This window comes from Staurois parvus, unplaced genomic scaffold, assembly GCF_062004578.1.
Source record: "Staurois parvus isolate SC_StPar_1 unplaced genomic scaffold, SC_StPar_1.0 ptg000636l, whole genome shotgun sequence".
NCBI lineage: Eukaryota > Metazoa > Chordata > Amphibia > Anura > Ranidae > Staurois > Staurois parvus.
The window spans coordinates 7,797,471-7,813,517 of record NW_028318432.1 but is presented as its reverse complement, the minus strand read 5'-3'; the positions used below and the strand labels follow the sequence as shown (position 1 = coordinate 7,813,517).

The 16,047-nt window shown below is 40.1% G+C and overlaps 1 protein-coding gene across 4 annotated transcripts in view; it reads left to right on the top strand.

The window, feature by feature from the left end:
• ARHGAP21 (Rho GTPase activating protein 21) overlaps positions 1 to 11,186 on the top strand; it is a 275,502-nt gene extending 264,316 nt beyond the window's left edge. For all 4 annotated transcript variants that reach the window (XM_089693776.1, XM_089693777.1, XM_089693775.1 and 1 more), the window contains 2 exons: positions 6,912 to 6,943; positions 7,988 to 11,186. In XM_089693776.1, coding sequence (XP_089549902.1) covers positions 6,912 to 6,943; positions 7,988 to 9,646 — 1,691 coding nt within the window. In that variant the 3' untranslated portion in view covers positions 9,647 to 11,186. The remainder of the gene's footprint in view (positions 1 to 6,911; positions 6,944 to 7,987) is intronic.
• Positions 11,187 to 16,047: the final 4,861 nt, after the last annotated feature.

The window sequence follows — 16,047 nt, the reverse complement described above, 5'->3', positions numbered from 1 at the left end:
GTAAGCGAGGGTTTTAACCCATCAGTTTAATTTTTTGTGATCTGTGTCCCATTTGGGAGATTTACCTTCATTTCCTGTCCCATAGCCCAAACAGGAAGTGAGGGAAAATCCCTACAAATTAAAGAAATTCATTGGGGACTTCCAGGTCACCAGAACTAGTGTCCCCATTGGAAAATGTCCATTCTTTGCCAGGGACAACCCATAATTTTGGGCTTTCTTTTACTTTCACTTTCATTGATAATGGTAAACCGGACAAATAGAGGGTAAATCTCCCTAACGGGCACAGACAACAAAAAAAAATTACTGGGATTCTAATCCATTTCCACTTTATCCAAAACCAATTAAAATAAAGTTTTGCCTTTAGTTATACTTTAAGGACTCTACCTTCAGATGACCCTGATGTGTTAGCATTTAGTCCTCATGCACACTGGATGTTTTTACAGCGGCTGCTTTTGACGTTTTTTTTTCTACAGCCAGTAAACTCCTCAGCATGTTATCCTATGTGTCCATACACACACAGACTGTAATCAATGTTTTTTGGCTGGAAAAAAAACTCTGGACTAATGGGTTTTTAGAGGAGTTTTTTTAGCTGGAAAAACGCTCTAATGCTGTAAAATGCTGCAAACCGGCATTTTTGGATGGCTTTTTGTTACAAAAAAAAAATTCTGGTTAAAAAAAAAACGCTAAAAACCGCAAACGAGGGAAAACGCCGCCAAACATGGCAAAACGCCTCTAAATCTAATGCAAAAAAGCTTAAAAACTCACGTTTTTAATGTGACTTTACACCGCTAACATTACCAGCGCTATCAAGACCTCCAGTGTGCATGGAGCCTTACTAGTATTGCTGCGACTATATAAATGTCTTTTTTTTGGAGACATTTTGGCCAGAATAAACCCCTGTACCAAGATGTGCTTACAAGGAAGAAGGAAGTCTCAGACTAAGATAAAATGTATGTGATGACTATTATTCCATGTAGCAAGCATAAAGGGAAGCCTGTCATTGCTCTTGATTTACTTCTTAGAGAGTCGCTGAGCCAGAACCAACATGCAGACAGTGAATCATGATCTGCACAAAGGGCAACACCCATTCCTTAGAAAATAGGCCTGGTATGGCTTAGGTATCAATTAAAAGACACATGTACTGAGAGAAATATGGAAAGTACTTTTGCTCACCCCCTTTGGAAAATGCTGGATTCCTGGCTATCCCTTATAGTCTGCATCAAGGGACAATTGGGTGACGTTATACTTTCTATTCACAGCAAGTTATTAAGAAATGATGAAGAATTAGACCAACATGACAGCCCCTTTGACAAGGAGAAGCCAGCAATGGATCCCCAAACATTTCTCTTAGCACAAGTTTACTTTAAAGTAGAACTCTAGCACAAATTAAAAACAAAATGATAAACAAAGGAAGCTCTACAAAACTCTGCTGTCTGTGTTTCTTTTGGGGGAGGTTTCGGCTCACTTTCTGTCCTGATAAAAGTAGTCTTTAGAAATCTGCCCAACAGTTACCCAGACAGCAGGAAAACCATTATTTCATTTTAAATATAGTAAGGGGGCAGTCAAGAAGGCCTTCTAGGTAAATCATGCATACAGAAAACATGTTGTTTGAATACCATAGCAGAGACAGTGTTGAATAGGTGATTGGTTATTGGTCACATGAGAATCTGCCGCTTCTGCTGATTGGAAGATAGTCTTGGTTGACTGTTACTGACTTCTTTTTCTGACCCATTAAAAATTCTGAACTGTGCAGCTACAACATGTGTACTAAAGTAATTATTTGTTCTGTTTCCCCACTTGCCACCTATTCCTTGGCTAAGTACTAGTATCACAGGCAATCTTAGCATATTTCTACCTACCTGCTGCTGCACTAACCAAGCATGCTCCTCTTCCTTTCTTGAGTAGTATCCCTTTTAAATATAGAGCCTATCCAGTTTCAGGGGGATTTTTTTGTTTTGTGTTTTGTTTTCTATTTATTTTGTTTGTTTGTCTTTTGTTGTTCCCTGTCTTATATGAGATCTTTTATACCGATGTAAACAGGCGAAATGGGAGGAGTCTACCACACAGTGATGTCACTAGTGGACTCTGTCATGTCCGTTGTGGACAGCTGGAACTGTAGGAAGAAGGAGGATTGCTGTCCACAATGTAGCTGCCTTGTCTGCAGAAACCCCCGTTTTTTGTGAAATGGACCTTCCCTTATCCAGATTTTTTTTTATTTCCTCATTTTGAATTTGAATGAAAGAAAATCTGCACTGTACAACTTTGTTTCTGCTCAGCGTATTTTAAACAGATCAATGCTACTTTCTTAAAAGTCTTTCTGCCATCTCTTGTTATTTCTGAAGCAGACCCTGAGGAGAGATAGCATGGTATGGTCTACTAGTCTTTCTGGTCATAAGCATTAGCCATGTGTCTATAAGGGGTGTGGCATGGGGCTTAGCTCTTGCAAAAAAAGACAAAAAAAGCGCATAATTGACGTTGTCGATCCATTAGCTGGCCCCTTCTGCTCTCTTTATTCTTGTCTAGCCTCAGTTTTCTTTCCCTGCAGTACAGTACTTGATGTTCATTATCCATTTCATAACGGCAGTAGTATAGAATGGGCAATCATCTTATACGCTTTATGGGCCTCACACCTCCAACTGTTTTAAGGGTATCCTTTCTTTTTTTTTTTTTTTTCTCCAAAGCCACCAATCGCATTTCTGTCTGGCCTGGAAAATGACCGCTGATATGAGAATTTGAATAGGATTGGTGGCTGTGGGGGAAATTACTACAATTCTTAGAGAGAACCTGTACTGAGAGAAATATGAAGGATGCCATTGCTGGCCTACTTTACTAGTTGCCTGGTTGTGACTTCAATACCTTAAAACAGACGTGGAACAAGCATACAAGTCTGAATTTGTGATCTGCATTCTTATTCCAAGTATGTGACTTGGTAACCATTGAGGTCCTTGGCTCAGCATGACATCCAGGAAGGTAATATTAGGAGGACGGTTCAACCATGGTGGTCTCTATATTTTTCTCAGTACAGGTTTATATACACTTCAGCTGTGGGGATTCCACCTAGCTCTAGCTGTCAGACTGCATGGAAGTTTCCTGAACAATGCGAACTTCAGCAGTGCTAATTTCACCTCTACTAAAGTCATTTGGTTTAAAAAAAAAAAAAAGTTGCATGTGAAACCCTAAAGTGTATCTATAGACAGTTTGGATAGCGAAAGGAACATTAGAAGCAGTGTCACGTCTGTGTCACTGCCAGAGAGATTCGCCTTATTCATACTGGTGACCTTTGTCACCAGAACAGAAAGTGATGGGAAATCCCACATTTTTGTCAGTGGAGCAAAAGAAAAGGGGGGGACATACAACCGGAACACCTGTTCACATTAGAGCAATTTAATATGGATTCCCCTGCACGTTGGATAGTTTTTCTTTCATCTTCTGTTGTATCTGCAACACAGAAAGTGAAGGGAAATCTTCCCAACAGGACCCAGCAAAAAAAAAAAAAGACTGTCATTTTAGCCATTCCCTACTCTTTCCAAAATGAACAAGACAATACTAAACGTCGAAATATCTATATTTAAAGCATTTCTTTTTTATTTCTTACAAATTTCATATTATAAGGCAAAGGCAGTGGCATATTATTGGTACTGATTTTGTGCCAGGTACAGCTCTTGAAATGTCCATTGTGCTCAGAAATTGATGAATTAAATTCTAGACTGTAAAAAGTGTAATTGAGGACAATTCTAGTTTGCGGTAATGCCCACAACCAATATATGAAAATGTCACTGTGATTCCAGGAAAACATCTTGGATTGATAAAAACTTTTCATTAAAGAGAATCGGAAAGCTGTGCGCCCCCCCCCCCAATGTTCTCATTGCCTCCAGCAAGGAGAACAGTAAGCAGCATAGTAGTGACAGCACCAAATCTCCTTAATGTCTTAGATTTCAGACTGAAGATTTCTTGCTGTGGAGCTGTAGACAACTTCACCATACCAGGAAGTACGCTGCCATTTTTCAGGAGAAATTTTAGACAAAATCTGCATTTTTCGAGATATTCCCCAACACATAGCAAACCTTCGGTTCATTTCCACTCTAATCAATAAATCCGCACACAGATATATGAATGAATGCATATGGAGGAACAATCACATAGTTGTGCAGAACGCTTTACATATCCTCACAATGTTTCTCCTACTCTGTAGCTTAGTTAATAGATATGTAAATCTAAACTGGCAAACCTTTTACAGACTTAATAGTTTTAACAATTACACATTTTTTGTTGCATTGGAGAACTATAGAGACAGATACAAAATGCACAGGCCTCCAAAAGTCTGTCATGGCAGCACATTTCTCCCTGAGCACAGCTGATACTTCAAGAGTTTGTACAAGAGAAGTAAGTGCCCAGACTGTGTGTTTACTAAAGTACATATACTGAACAAGCAGTAAAGACACTTTAAAACAAGCCACCAGTTATATCTGTAAACATTGAGGAGAAATTCATGTTTAAATTTTACTGAAATCTTATCCAATTTTCTATAAAGATAGATCTTTGCAACCTGGCAGTCCTTCCGTGTAAACAAACAGCTGATCTTTTTTAAGTTAGAAACTGACTAAAAACGTAATTCCTTGATTTTTATAGGTTCTTTGAGAAGGATTACCTTTACAGTAAAGGATACGTTCACTTAAAAAAAAAAATAAAAAAAAATAACAACATACACATTTTTTTTTTTAGGAGCCTGGAAAGCATTGCACCAGCAATCAGCAGATCACTGGTGTCATGCAGGACTCCTACAGACTGTCAGTGTGAGCTGTCAGCCTGTACATAGTACAGGCAGGCACTTTGACACTGACAGGAAGAATCAATGAACTACTAGAGCATTCAACAGCACCATGGTAGTTCATTGAGAACTAGAAGCCGACAGCTGCAAAGGCAAAGAGCTCTGTGAATGAATGATGCAGGTGGAATGCCACACTGCTGCACTTTTTTTTTGTTTTTTTAATTGTGACAGCTAGCAGGAGAGAAGATCCCCTGCTAGCTGTCACAATGTCAGATCGGGGGGGGGATTGTAGGAGCCAGTGCTGCAATAACATGTTACCCCCTGAATATGGGCATAACATGTTATGAAAGGTGAACTTATCCTTTTAAAAGAGATTTTCGGGCAAATCCTAATTGCTTAACATCCCTTCTAACACCTGTTCTGACAAACCTGTGTAGGTTTTCACCTGTTAGGCACCTGCGGTCCAGCCACGTGATTCAGCTTCCCTCTGTCGGCTGCAAGAGAGAGGAAGGAACACTGAAAATGGATGGGTCATAGGAGCCTAAGGGTGATATCACCGCTCCCAGGCATTACCAGTCATTACTGGGCTGACAAAGGGAAGCTCACGTGACCAGACTGGGGTGTAAATGGGTAAGTATACAGATTTTTCTTCCACGGGTTAGTCAGAATAGGTGTTTGGGGTGGGGGATGTCTAGGATGATTTTTTAAGAATAGTTAGTTTTTGCCTGGAATTTTAATTTAAAAGCATTTAGGGAGGTCAGGGATGGCTTGTTTTAAAATGTGAAGTTTAAGAATATTAAAGTGAATTAGTAAATTAAACAGTTTAATGTCCACAGTCTGGGCACAGGTGCACTTTAATTTTTATTTAATTTTTTTTTTTATTATAGTTAATGATTTTGCTGCCCTGCCTTAAAAAAATACAATATCAGAAATTCTAGAAAGGTGAATTGAGCTTTAAAATTCATTTGTGGATCGGTTTTTCTTTTTTACACATTGTATACTACTTGAGAAGACCTTTCTGTACATTCTTACACACATATACCACTTAGCTTGGCAGTTTTGTTAAAATGTCATTGGACTCCAAGCTCTTCATTGTCCAGTTCACAAAGCAACAAGGGGCAGTTGTGATTTAAAGGTAATCTGCCTTGAAAGATGCATGAACACTGGCATTGCTGACCTCTCTTTCTGAAAAGCTAGTTGCCTGGCTCTCACTGTGACCCTTTGGCTTCTTTCAGAATAAGAATGCAGATAAGTGCTTTCTGTTCTGTATGCTTGTTCTGGTCATTGATTCATAGACTACTAAAGTCTGTGACAGCCAGATGAAAATTAGCAATGACACCTTCTAAGTCTTGTGGCGGGTTGTATTTAAAGTATATCTAAAGCCAATTTGTTTTTCATTTTGGATGGAGTATAGACAAGGTTAAAGCGCTCCTCCAGGCTTTTTTGTGTCCTGTTGGGGAAATTTCATATCCTATCTAGTAAACACAACAGGACATGAGTGCCACATAGCCAATTCTGCATTGTTCTTCAGGCCACAACATATTGAAGAAAGCATTATTTGGAATAGCTAGCCTCTGTAGCTATCCTGACCTAGAACAGTCTGTATTAGTCACATGTTCTCGTAGGGCCCATTAATTTAATGAGACTTAGACTTCTCAGCAGTTAGAGGTAATTTTGTGTTAGCTCTGCAGTTTATGTTGTCTGCAGCTTGAGCCCCTCTGTGTGTTCCGGTGCCACGGATCCACACGGCTAGCCCCTTGCTAGACTAGGCCTGTGTGTTTCGTGTTTAGAACTTATAGCTGCTTCATTTCTGGGAGTCTGCCACAAAAATTAGTACGCTTTAGACGGGTCTTTTAAACTTCAGTGTTCTTGTTTTTGTTTTTATTTTTAAGAACAGGGTTCCTTGCCATTCCTCTCATTGAGCTGGTTCTGCCTACAATTCACAGCATCCTTTCATGGCGGTGGCTTTCTGTGGTGGAGCTTGCATCTTTTGTGAGCTATGACTATCCCCTTTGTTTTCTTTTGCTTTGACACATTATGTTCTGTGCTTGTCCTTTCCATGAAGCCTTGCATTATTTGTCGCCATTGTGTTCCTCGCCATCATACGTGACTGACAGCCGATCTCTCTTCTCTTGTTCTGCAGATTCCGCTACTAGTGACTCAGCAAAATCTAAGGTATGTCAGGATTCTTCTATATTGGAATTTGTAATTTGTTTTCTGGGTTCTAGTAATTTGTCTATTGAGACATTGTAATGAAAAAAAAAAAACACAAGACCTGGACTGTGCAAAGAGCTGTGTGTAATGCTTAATATTCATTCATACTAAATATAGGAAGATTGGCAAAATATTTTGTTGGTTAGGTGTCTTTGTCAGCAGTTTATGATAGACTTTTATATCATTATTTTATGATTTTTTTCCTTTTGTATTGTAAAAGATTCTATAAATTGCTCTGCCCACAGGAGCAAATAGAAATTCACAATACTTCCCTGTATGGGGGTGCATATGACTTGCTACCCATTCCTTGGCCACGCATCGCCTGTCACATAGGGGTTAGGAGAGAGTCATCAACCTAGTGAAAGCTCTGACTGACAGATTTAGAGCTTATACCAGGCCTTTTCAACTCCTGGAAGTAATGGAGTGGCGGAACAATCAGAAGGTAAATATAAATTACTGCGGGGGTAAGGAGGGGGTTATGGGGCAAAGCACATCGTCGCTTAAAATAGAATTCCAGTTTTCGGTTTACTTTAAATTGTTTGGGCCAAGCCACTTCCATTACAGAACAACAAGGCCGCTGTGTGTGCTATAATATACTTTAGTAGCATTAGCTATATTACAGTAAGGGGCGCTGTGTTCAGGCAGCATTACGGGCGACTACCCTTCTGCTGCTGAAATTAAAGAGAATGGGGTGGAGTACTTCTCCACCATTCAGGAGAAGCCTTGCATTTTCAATAACGAGTACAGGGCTTCCTCTTATTGGCAGAGGTGGAAATCGTGATGTTATCCACCTGCCTCTCCACCTCGCCAATTGCTTTGTATTCGTTTGATAAAAATAAAAGGCTTCTCCTGAATGGTGGAGAAGCACTCAGCCCGACTCTTTAATTTTGTAAGTCATTTTCTAGCAAAAAAATGCAGATTTTATCACTTTTTTTTATAAAGTAGAAAATGCAATGTGCATATTTAAGTTCTGTTTTCCCAATTTCTGTATTTTATATTTCACAGGGTTCTTGGGGATCCGGAAAAGATCAGTATAGTCGGGAGCTGCTAGTATCCTCCATCTTTGCAGCTGCCAGTCGAAAACGCAGGAAACAAAAAGATAAGCCCCATCCAAGCAGTTCAGAGGATGAGGTGGATAGCGTTTTTTATAAAAAGGATCTCTCCCCAGTGGAACTTCGGAAGCCTGAGAGCAGAAAAGGAGAAACTAAAAAAGAGGGAAACATCCCTCGAAAACCTAAAGCACTGACATTAAAGGACACAGATGCAAGTCTGTATACAGAAGATAAACTTAGGAAGGACAGTACGCCTTCTGACGAGATCCCTCCTTGTCCTCCAAAACCCCCCAAATCTCCAAATCCGATGCAAAGACTCACTGTACCATCCGATGACACAAAGATGTTTCCTTCCCAAGAAAGCATTTCCGATTCAGGAACTGTACTTAGCACTTCATCCCAGGCCTCCGTGCACAAACCAAAACCTAATGTTTTTATCACCCCTGAAGTAAAAGGCAATGACTTCTTGTCTGCAGAGGTGAGCTCTGTTACCTCCGATTACTCCACCACCTCGTCCGCCTTCTACACAGCTGGCCTGGAGCCAAGCTTAATGAGTCCCGAGGTCCAGTCTGTAGCAGAGAGCAAAGGCGAGGATGCAGATGATGAAAGGAGCGAATTAATTAGCGAAGGCCGGCCCATGGAAACGGACAGCGAAAGCGACTGTCCCAGCAATGTTTATGACAAGCAGAGCCAAGGCAAAGTAAAAGAACTGTCTCGAAGTAGCCGACGGAACTCTGAAGGAAGTGCCAGTTGTACGGAGGGAAGTACCACCCCCCGAATGGACAGTCGGCGGTTTAGCTCTCATAAACTTATAGAATGTGACACTTTGTCAAGGAAAAAGTCTCCACGACAAAAGACAGATAGTGAATGTTCAACTGATGGCAAGAATGTGGACACCTCCGCGATATCTCTTGTCATGGAGGCGGCCGGAACTGGAGTGCCATCTGGCAATTTGGACTCAGTAAAAAGTGACTTGGGCTTAGTGTTAAAAAATGAGCCGGAGCTTGCTTGGAAGCTTAAGATCACAGATAGGCTTAAACTGCGTCTGAAAACCTCAGCAGACGACATGTTTGGACTGGATAGCCAAAAAGCACATGCCGCCGAAAACCGGAAGAAGAAAAACATTCGGCGGAGACACACGCTCGGGGGACAGAGAGACTTTTCTGAATTAAGTGTTTTAAATACATTAAAAATTTACGAACCCCTTCAGGGAGGTAAGGAGTCAGAACTTTCTGCCGTGGATCGATTGAAGCCAAAGTGTACATCCCAAGACCATTCGATCTCAGCATGGCTCAAACGAGAACGCTTACGCACTAGCACATCAGAACTCAACGCCATTAGCACCGCTGAGCTGGTTTTAGAAAACACTAAGTTAATGGAACCCACATCAACCGCTCCGCCTGTGTCATCTTCATCCCAGGTCAGCTCCACCGATACCAGCGACGTAACGGAAAACCAGTCCGAACTTACGTCCCATTCTTCAGCTGATCAACTTAATGGGGAGAACTGCCAGAACAAAGCAAAGAGCAACTTTAGTTCTGCTGTAGATGCTCATCCGCACAAGTTATCCGGTACTCAGGTAGTTCGATCCCGGTTCTACCAGTACCTATAAATAAATTCCACATTTCATTACACTCATGGAGAGAGAAAAATGTCTCAAGCAGTCTGCTAAATGTGTATGTACGGGCAAATTCAAAGAAGAAAAAAAAAAGTTTTTCTGCAGGATGTGCTCATTTCCCTGTGTTGTGTCTCTTTAAAAATACTGTAGAACACCTGTGATCTGCCAGAAATTCAGTGCCCTCCTAACTCCTTGTCAATGTTGCCCTTGCTGTAATGAAATTCCAAGGCCTGCTCAGTTCTCCCTTTCTGAGCTACAGAACACCTACCCCTTTTTATCTCTATAATAAGAGGGGGAGTTTTTCAAATTCAGCAGGGAAAGAACGCAGACAGGTTTGACAACACTGCATGAGGTTTCAGTTGGGCAGAGGCAACATTGTCAGCTCACTGCAGGAAAATAGAATCATGCAGGAGCAACAGGCATTTTCTGAACGTACAGCATTTATAAAGGAATGAACAGGGGAATTGTGCATGCACTACAAAGATGTATTGAATATACTCTATTTTTTTTTTTTTTTTTTTTTAAATTTTGCCCACACATACGTTCTAACTTCAGAGCTAGGCAAATCGTTTTCACTTGGCCTGATGTCGATGAGTTGTGGTTTGTTCCCCTGAGCGGTCCTGTAAAGTTCTGAGATAGCCAAACTTGTCGGTCTTAGTTGCTGATGGAACCTTTATTGTTCCACAACAGCCAGTGAGCAACACTTTGCCTATATTTGAAGTAAACTTCCAGTGTGTTTTAGGTTTGTGCCTGAATTATTTTTATATATATATATAAATATATATATATATGTATATTTTTTTTTCCTGCAGCCTGTATTGAGGCTGAATTCATTCATTGGCCCTGTGGAACGTCTTCGCAGAGCTCAGCTACAGCCAGAATAATACAACACCTTCTCTATGGGAAGCGCATAACGGAGTCGAACAAAAATGCTTTTTATCCTTAGCTGTTGTACATACCTTCTTTCTGTAACCTGAGGTTTTCTCAATAGCAGATGTTCACCATGTAACAATGTCTTTTTTTTTTTTTTATTTCTTTTTAATTTAGTCACTCGGAAAAGTGCCTCATTATAAAATCATGTGGTGTGTTAGGGTGCCATATTGTTACCGGCTAATTAGAGGAACCTACTGTGAACAAAAATAGACCATTCTCTCACTTTCCAGGTTTCATTTGCAGATTTTAACAGTTGGGATTCAGAGCTTCCATTGGTTACACATTCCAATAGACCCTTCAAGTTTTATATATACATATATACCGACTTTTAATATGGACTTTTGAGTTTTATGTGACTTGAATTTTTAATCTTTTTCTGTAAGATACAGTAACTTAATGTATATATTACATTGTGTATCTTTTCTTCAGATACCAGATTTGATATAAATGTTGTATGATAGGCATGTAGATAGTAAATCCTGGGTGGAACTGGTTTCTTTCATTGAAAAGAATACAATTCTGCATGAAGATCTTTTACCACCTTGTACCATGCCTGTGTGCATACCTACTTAAACACTGGAAATAAAATTGTTTTGTTGTTTTTTTTTTTTTTTTTTGTTTCTTACTTAATTTAAAATTACTGGGTAAATATATCTGTTAATGGATGTACAAAGTCTTTTTTTCAGTGTTCTTCAGCTGCCTCCTAAGAGGTGTTTTGAGAGGTCCTATTAGTTTCTGTTGTTATCAAAAATACTTGCAACATACAACAATGGAGGTGGTGACAAAAGAAAGATTTATTCTCCAAATTCGATAAATGAATTCAGCTTATAATATTATAGTAGCAAGTACAATATGCAATACCTTTTCAATACAATTTTTTTAATCCCTTTTTTTAATATTTTCATATCTGTAATATACAGGGAGGAAAAACAAAATTTACAATCAAACATTTTGATGTACAGAAAAAAGGCAAAAATATACATACCTATATTTTTATATAAAAAACAACTTCTTATTTTTTACCTGGTCTTTTTAAAATTGCTATAATTGCTATAACTACAAATATAGAGCAATAGTATGTACCAATCCCAAACATTAATACGTAAACCAGAAAAGAAGAAGAAAAAAAGGGGGAGAATGCTTACATTGCTTTTTCATAAGAATTATTCATCAGTAGTGCTTACCTATCCATTCTTTAACTCAGAATAAATTCAGTTGAAAACAAATTCAGTGCACATTTTATTACAACATAAAGTGGTATTAAACCCAAAAGCAAACCTCTATTATATTGCAGCTTACCGATTCTTAGATGTAATGGGTGCATAATTTTCCTTTTAGGGCTTTCTTCTGCTTTCATCTGGTGATCTAGCCAGTAAGTCTGTTGTTTTTCAACAGAAATGCTGTCTTGCAATTGCAGGGGTGAGACAGACCATTTACCACTGGCAGGGATATTTACAATGATAACCTTTTATTTATGTAAAATCTTCATGCAAACCAAGGAATTGCCAAAATGCCAATCGAAGAGGTGCTGCCCTTCTGAGATCGGGAAATCTGACCACTGGTAAATGAAAACAAACAAGGGCGCACTCTCATCGTGCATTACCGTGGTATACCACGTAATTTATTAAATAAAAAAGGATGTATACACACAAACCAACGTGATTATAGGCAGTTTGAGTGATCCACAAAAACAGTCACAATACAACTGTGTCTAATGATGCGGATAAGCTGACGCGTTTTGGGGGCTGAACCTCTGAAGAAGGGGTTCAGCCCCCGAAACGCGTCAGTTTCTCCGCATCATTAGACACAGTTGTATTGTGACTGTTTTTGTGGATCACTCATACTGCCTATAATCACGTTGGTTTGTGAGTATACATCCTTTTTTATTTAATAAATGACGTGGTATACCACGGTAATGCACGATGAGAGTGCGCCCTTGTTTATGTAAAATCTTTATCCCAAAAGGAAAAAGCTGTTTGCTGTAGCTGATTATAAAAGCATTAGCTGAAGTTCAGCTTCAATTTATTTAGTGTATTTACATCTGCTAATACTCCTAACACTCCTCTCCACCCAGACTGACAATTATGCTGTCCAGATCTGCTCCCTGTGTTCCTCATTCAGAGTGGTGTCTGTGTAATACAGGAGGTTTGTTATTGGACAGATTTGGTGAAAAGCCAAAAAAAAAAATAATACAGCCACTACATCTAATGATTGGTAAGCTGCAATATATTACATTTTTGGTGTTGAGTTTAATGCCGCTTTAAGTGAACAATTGAGCAAAAAGATGAAAAATTAGGTAGGGGTCTTCAGTTTTTTTAGTGGTTCATATTCATAGGTGACCTTTTTATGCAATAAAGCCCTTATTTCCTGTCATAGTGACTGGTAATCACTTTCTGTGAGCCAAGCAAACAGTTGTCTTGCTGACATCAGAGATGCCTCGATGTCCTGCTGTGAAGCACACCACTATCCTGTTTTGGCATCATTGTAATGCTGGGGATAGAGGAGTATGCAGGGGGAGGGGGGGGGGGATGGTTCCCAATGATGTGATCACTGTGGCAGCCAATCACAGTGATCACATGATCACCAATCCTTCCCACCTCCCCAGGCATTCAGAACTTTTTAAAGGGACTTGGGGCGGAGGAAGAAGGGATTGAGGCAATGGTAGGGCAGAGGGGAGAACTTGTAATACATACAATACAAGGCATGTAATAGATAATGTACCATAGATTTGCTGTCCTGTTACTGACAGCTTCCTAAACCTTTAAAGCTGAATTCTGGGTAGAAATAGATGACAACTTAATGCAGCTCCAGAATCATCGGGGCTAGAGTGTGACATGAAGTAGCAGCAGAAGGAGCCAATCACTTCACATGCTAATAAGAAGCGTGCTGAAAAAATGGAAAAGAAAGCAGAGTGCCAGAGAAGATGAGCTCATCAATGTGCTAATAATCCTTTCACTGTCCATTCACATGCTGGGCTAGTCCATGATGATGATGACCTGGGCCCAGAGGAAGTGGGTTGAATGATGGTGGCCATCAGACTGGGCACCTAAAGGAAAGAAAAAAGGTACAGTGGAGGATACCTCTGTTGAAGGTGAATATTGCAGCAAAAGTTGGTTTAATTTTTTTTAATGGGCTGTTTTTTTTGTTTTTATTAATGTGATATTTGGCTGGAATTCAACATTTACTTTTGGGGTCTTTCAGATCATTGGGTTAGGGTCAGGTGAAGTGGTTGCAAACCCTTACATACAGTTGTGTCCAAAATTATTCAACCCCCACTGAAATTGAGTGTTTTGGCCAGTTTGACATTGCTTTTGATCATTCAGTCATCTTGCTTACATTTACATTAAAGAGGCACTTGTAGGTCAGACAAATATAACATAACAGTTATAATGAAATAACCACAAATGTCTTTTCTGTGCTCACAGCATTATCAGTTTTATTCAACCCCCAAGTGACATTCAATCTTAGTACTTAGTACAGCATCCTTTTACAGTTATAACAGCTTTTAAACGTGAAGCATAGCTTGACACAAGTGTCTTGCAGCGATCTACGGGTATCTTCGCCCATTCTTCATGGGCAAAGGCCTCCAGTTCAGTCACATTCTTAGGCTTGCGCACTGCAACTGCTTTCTTTAAGTCCCACCAGAGGTTCTCAATCGGATTTAAGTCTGGTGACTGCGATGGCCACTCCAAAATGTTCCAGCCTTTCCTCTGCAACCATGCTCTAGTGGACTTGGAGGTATGCTTGGGATCATTGTCCTGTTGAAAGGTCCAACGTCTCCCAAGCCTCAGGTGTGTGACGGACTGCATCACGTTTCCATCCAATATCTCCTGGTACTGAAGAGAATTCATGGTACCTTGCACACGCTGAAGCTTCCCTGTACCTGCAGAAGCAAAACAGCCCCAAAGCATGATTGACCCTCCACCATGCTTCACAGTAGGCAAGGTGTTCTTTTCATCATAGGCCTTGTTCTTCCTCCTCCAAACATAGCGTTGATCCATGGGCCCAAACAGTTCTAATTTTGTTTCATCAGTCCACAGAACACTATCCCACAACTTTTGTGGTTTGTCCACATGGCTTTTGGCATACTGCAGTCGACTCTTCTTATTCTTTGGAGACAGCAAGGGGGTACGCCTGGGAGTTCTGGCACGGAGGCCTTCATTACGCAGTGTGCGTCTTATTGTCTGGGCTGAAACTTCTGTACCCACATCTGACAAATCTTTTCTCAGTTCCTCAGCAGTCACACGGGGACTTCTCTCCACTCTACGCTTCAGGTAGCGCACAGCAGTCGAAGTCAGCATCTTCTTTCTGCCACGACCAGGTAGCGTTTCAACAGTGCCCTTTGCCTTGAATTTGCGAATGATGCTTCCTAAGGTGTCTCTTGGTATGTTTAACATCTTTGCAATCTTCTTATAGCCATTGCCCTTCCTGTGAAGAGAAATCACCTCTTCTCTTGTCTTCCTGGACCATTCTCTTGCCTTCACCATGTTTGTAACCACACCAGTAAATGTCTAGAAGGAGCTGAGTATCACAGTCATTTTAAAGCTGCCTAATTGGTGCTTATTATGCTTGATTGCTGCTCGGTGACATCCACAGGTGTTTTCAATACCTGATGGAAAGCACCTGTATGAACCTCTGTTCTTCAGAGTGGTAGTCTTTAAGGGGTTGAATAATTGTGGCAATGAAGAAACCACATAAGAACCATTTACTACTGTATTACATAAACAATTGATGTCATTTTAGTTGCATTTGGGTAGTTACAACGTCCTTGTAGGATTTGATTCTGAATACAATTCCAAATGTACACTATAGTCCCTAAACCCCTTTACAGCATTGGGGGTTGAATAATTTTGGACACAACTGTATACCCAGTGACTGGCCTCAGGTAATACACAAACAAATCCTACATAAGTTATACCTGTTTATCTGCAGATCCCTTCTCTACATCCAAAGTGCTTAAAGGTATAGCTTTCCTGGAAATTCAGAAAAAAGGGGGCGGAGAGCTGAAGTTATACTCTGCAGACCTCTGTGACATATGAACAAAGCATATCCCTTTGTACTTATCTCATTTAAGAGCACTAAGTGTAATTTCTGTATGCTGCCTCATTCCTTTGCTACCAGCATGACAAGTTTTCCTGACACCAAGAGCAAGTAGAGTCCGATATCTGGGAGAGAGGGTATGACAAGTGACAGCCCAGCGTGCATTAAAGGTTAGGTAACAGCTGTACAACCAAAAAAAGCCAGTTATTGTGGACGTTTAAAATCCTTGTAATGGGCCATGGTAGTGGAATGTAACCAGATGAACCATGTGGATCTGAATTTCTCTTCAGTATTTTTAAAGTGGTTCTAAAGGCATTATATTCATTCTCTGCATTAAGGTAATAAAAAAATAAATAAATAAAAGCAGCTCCCCCCTGAATACTCACCCGAGCCTGATTTTGATCCAGCGCTGTGCATATCTC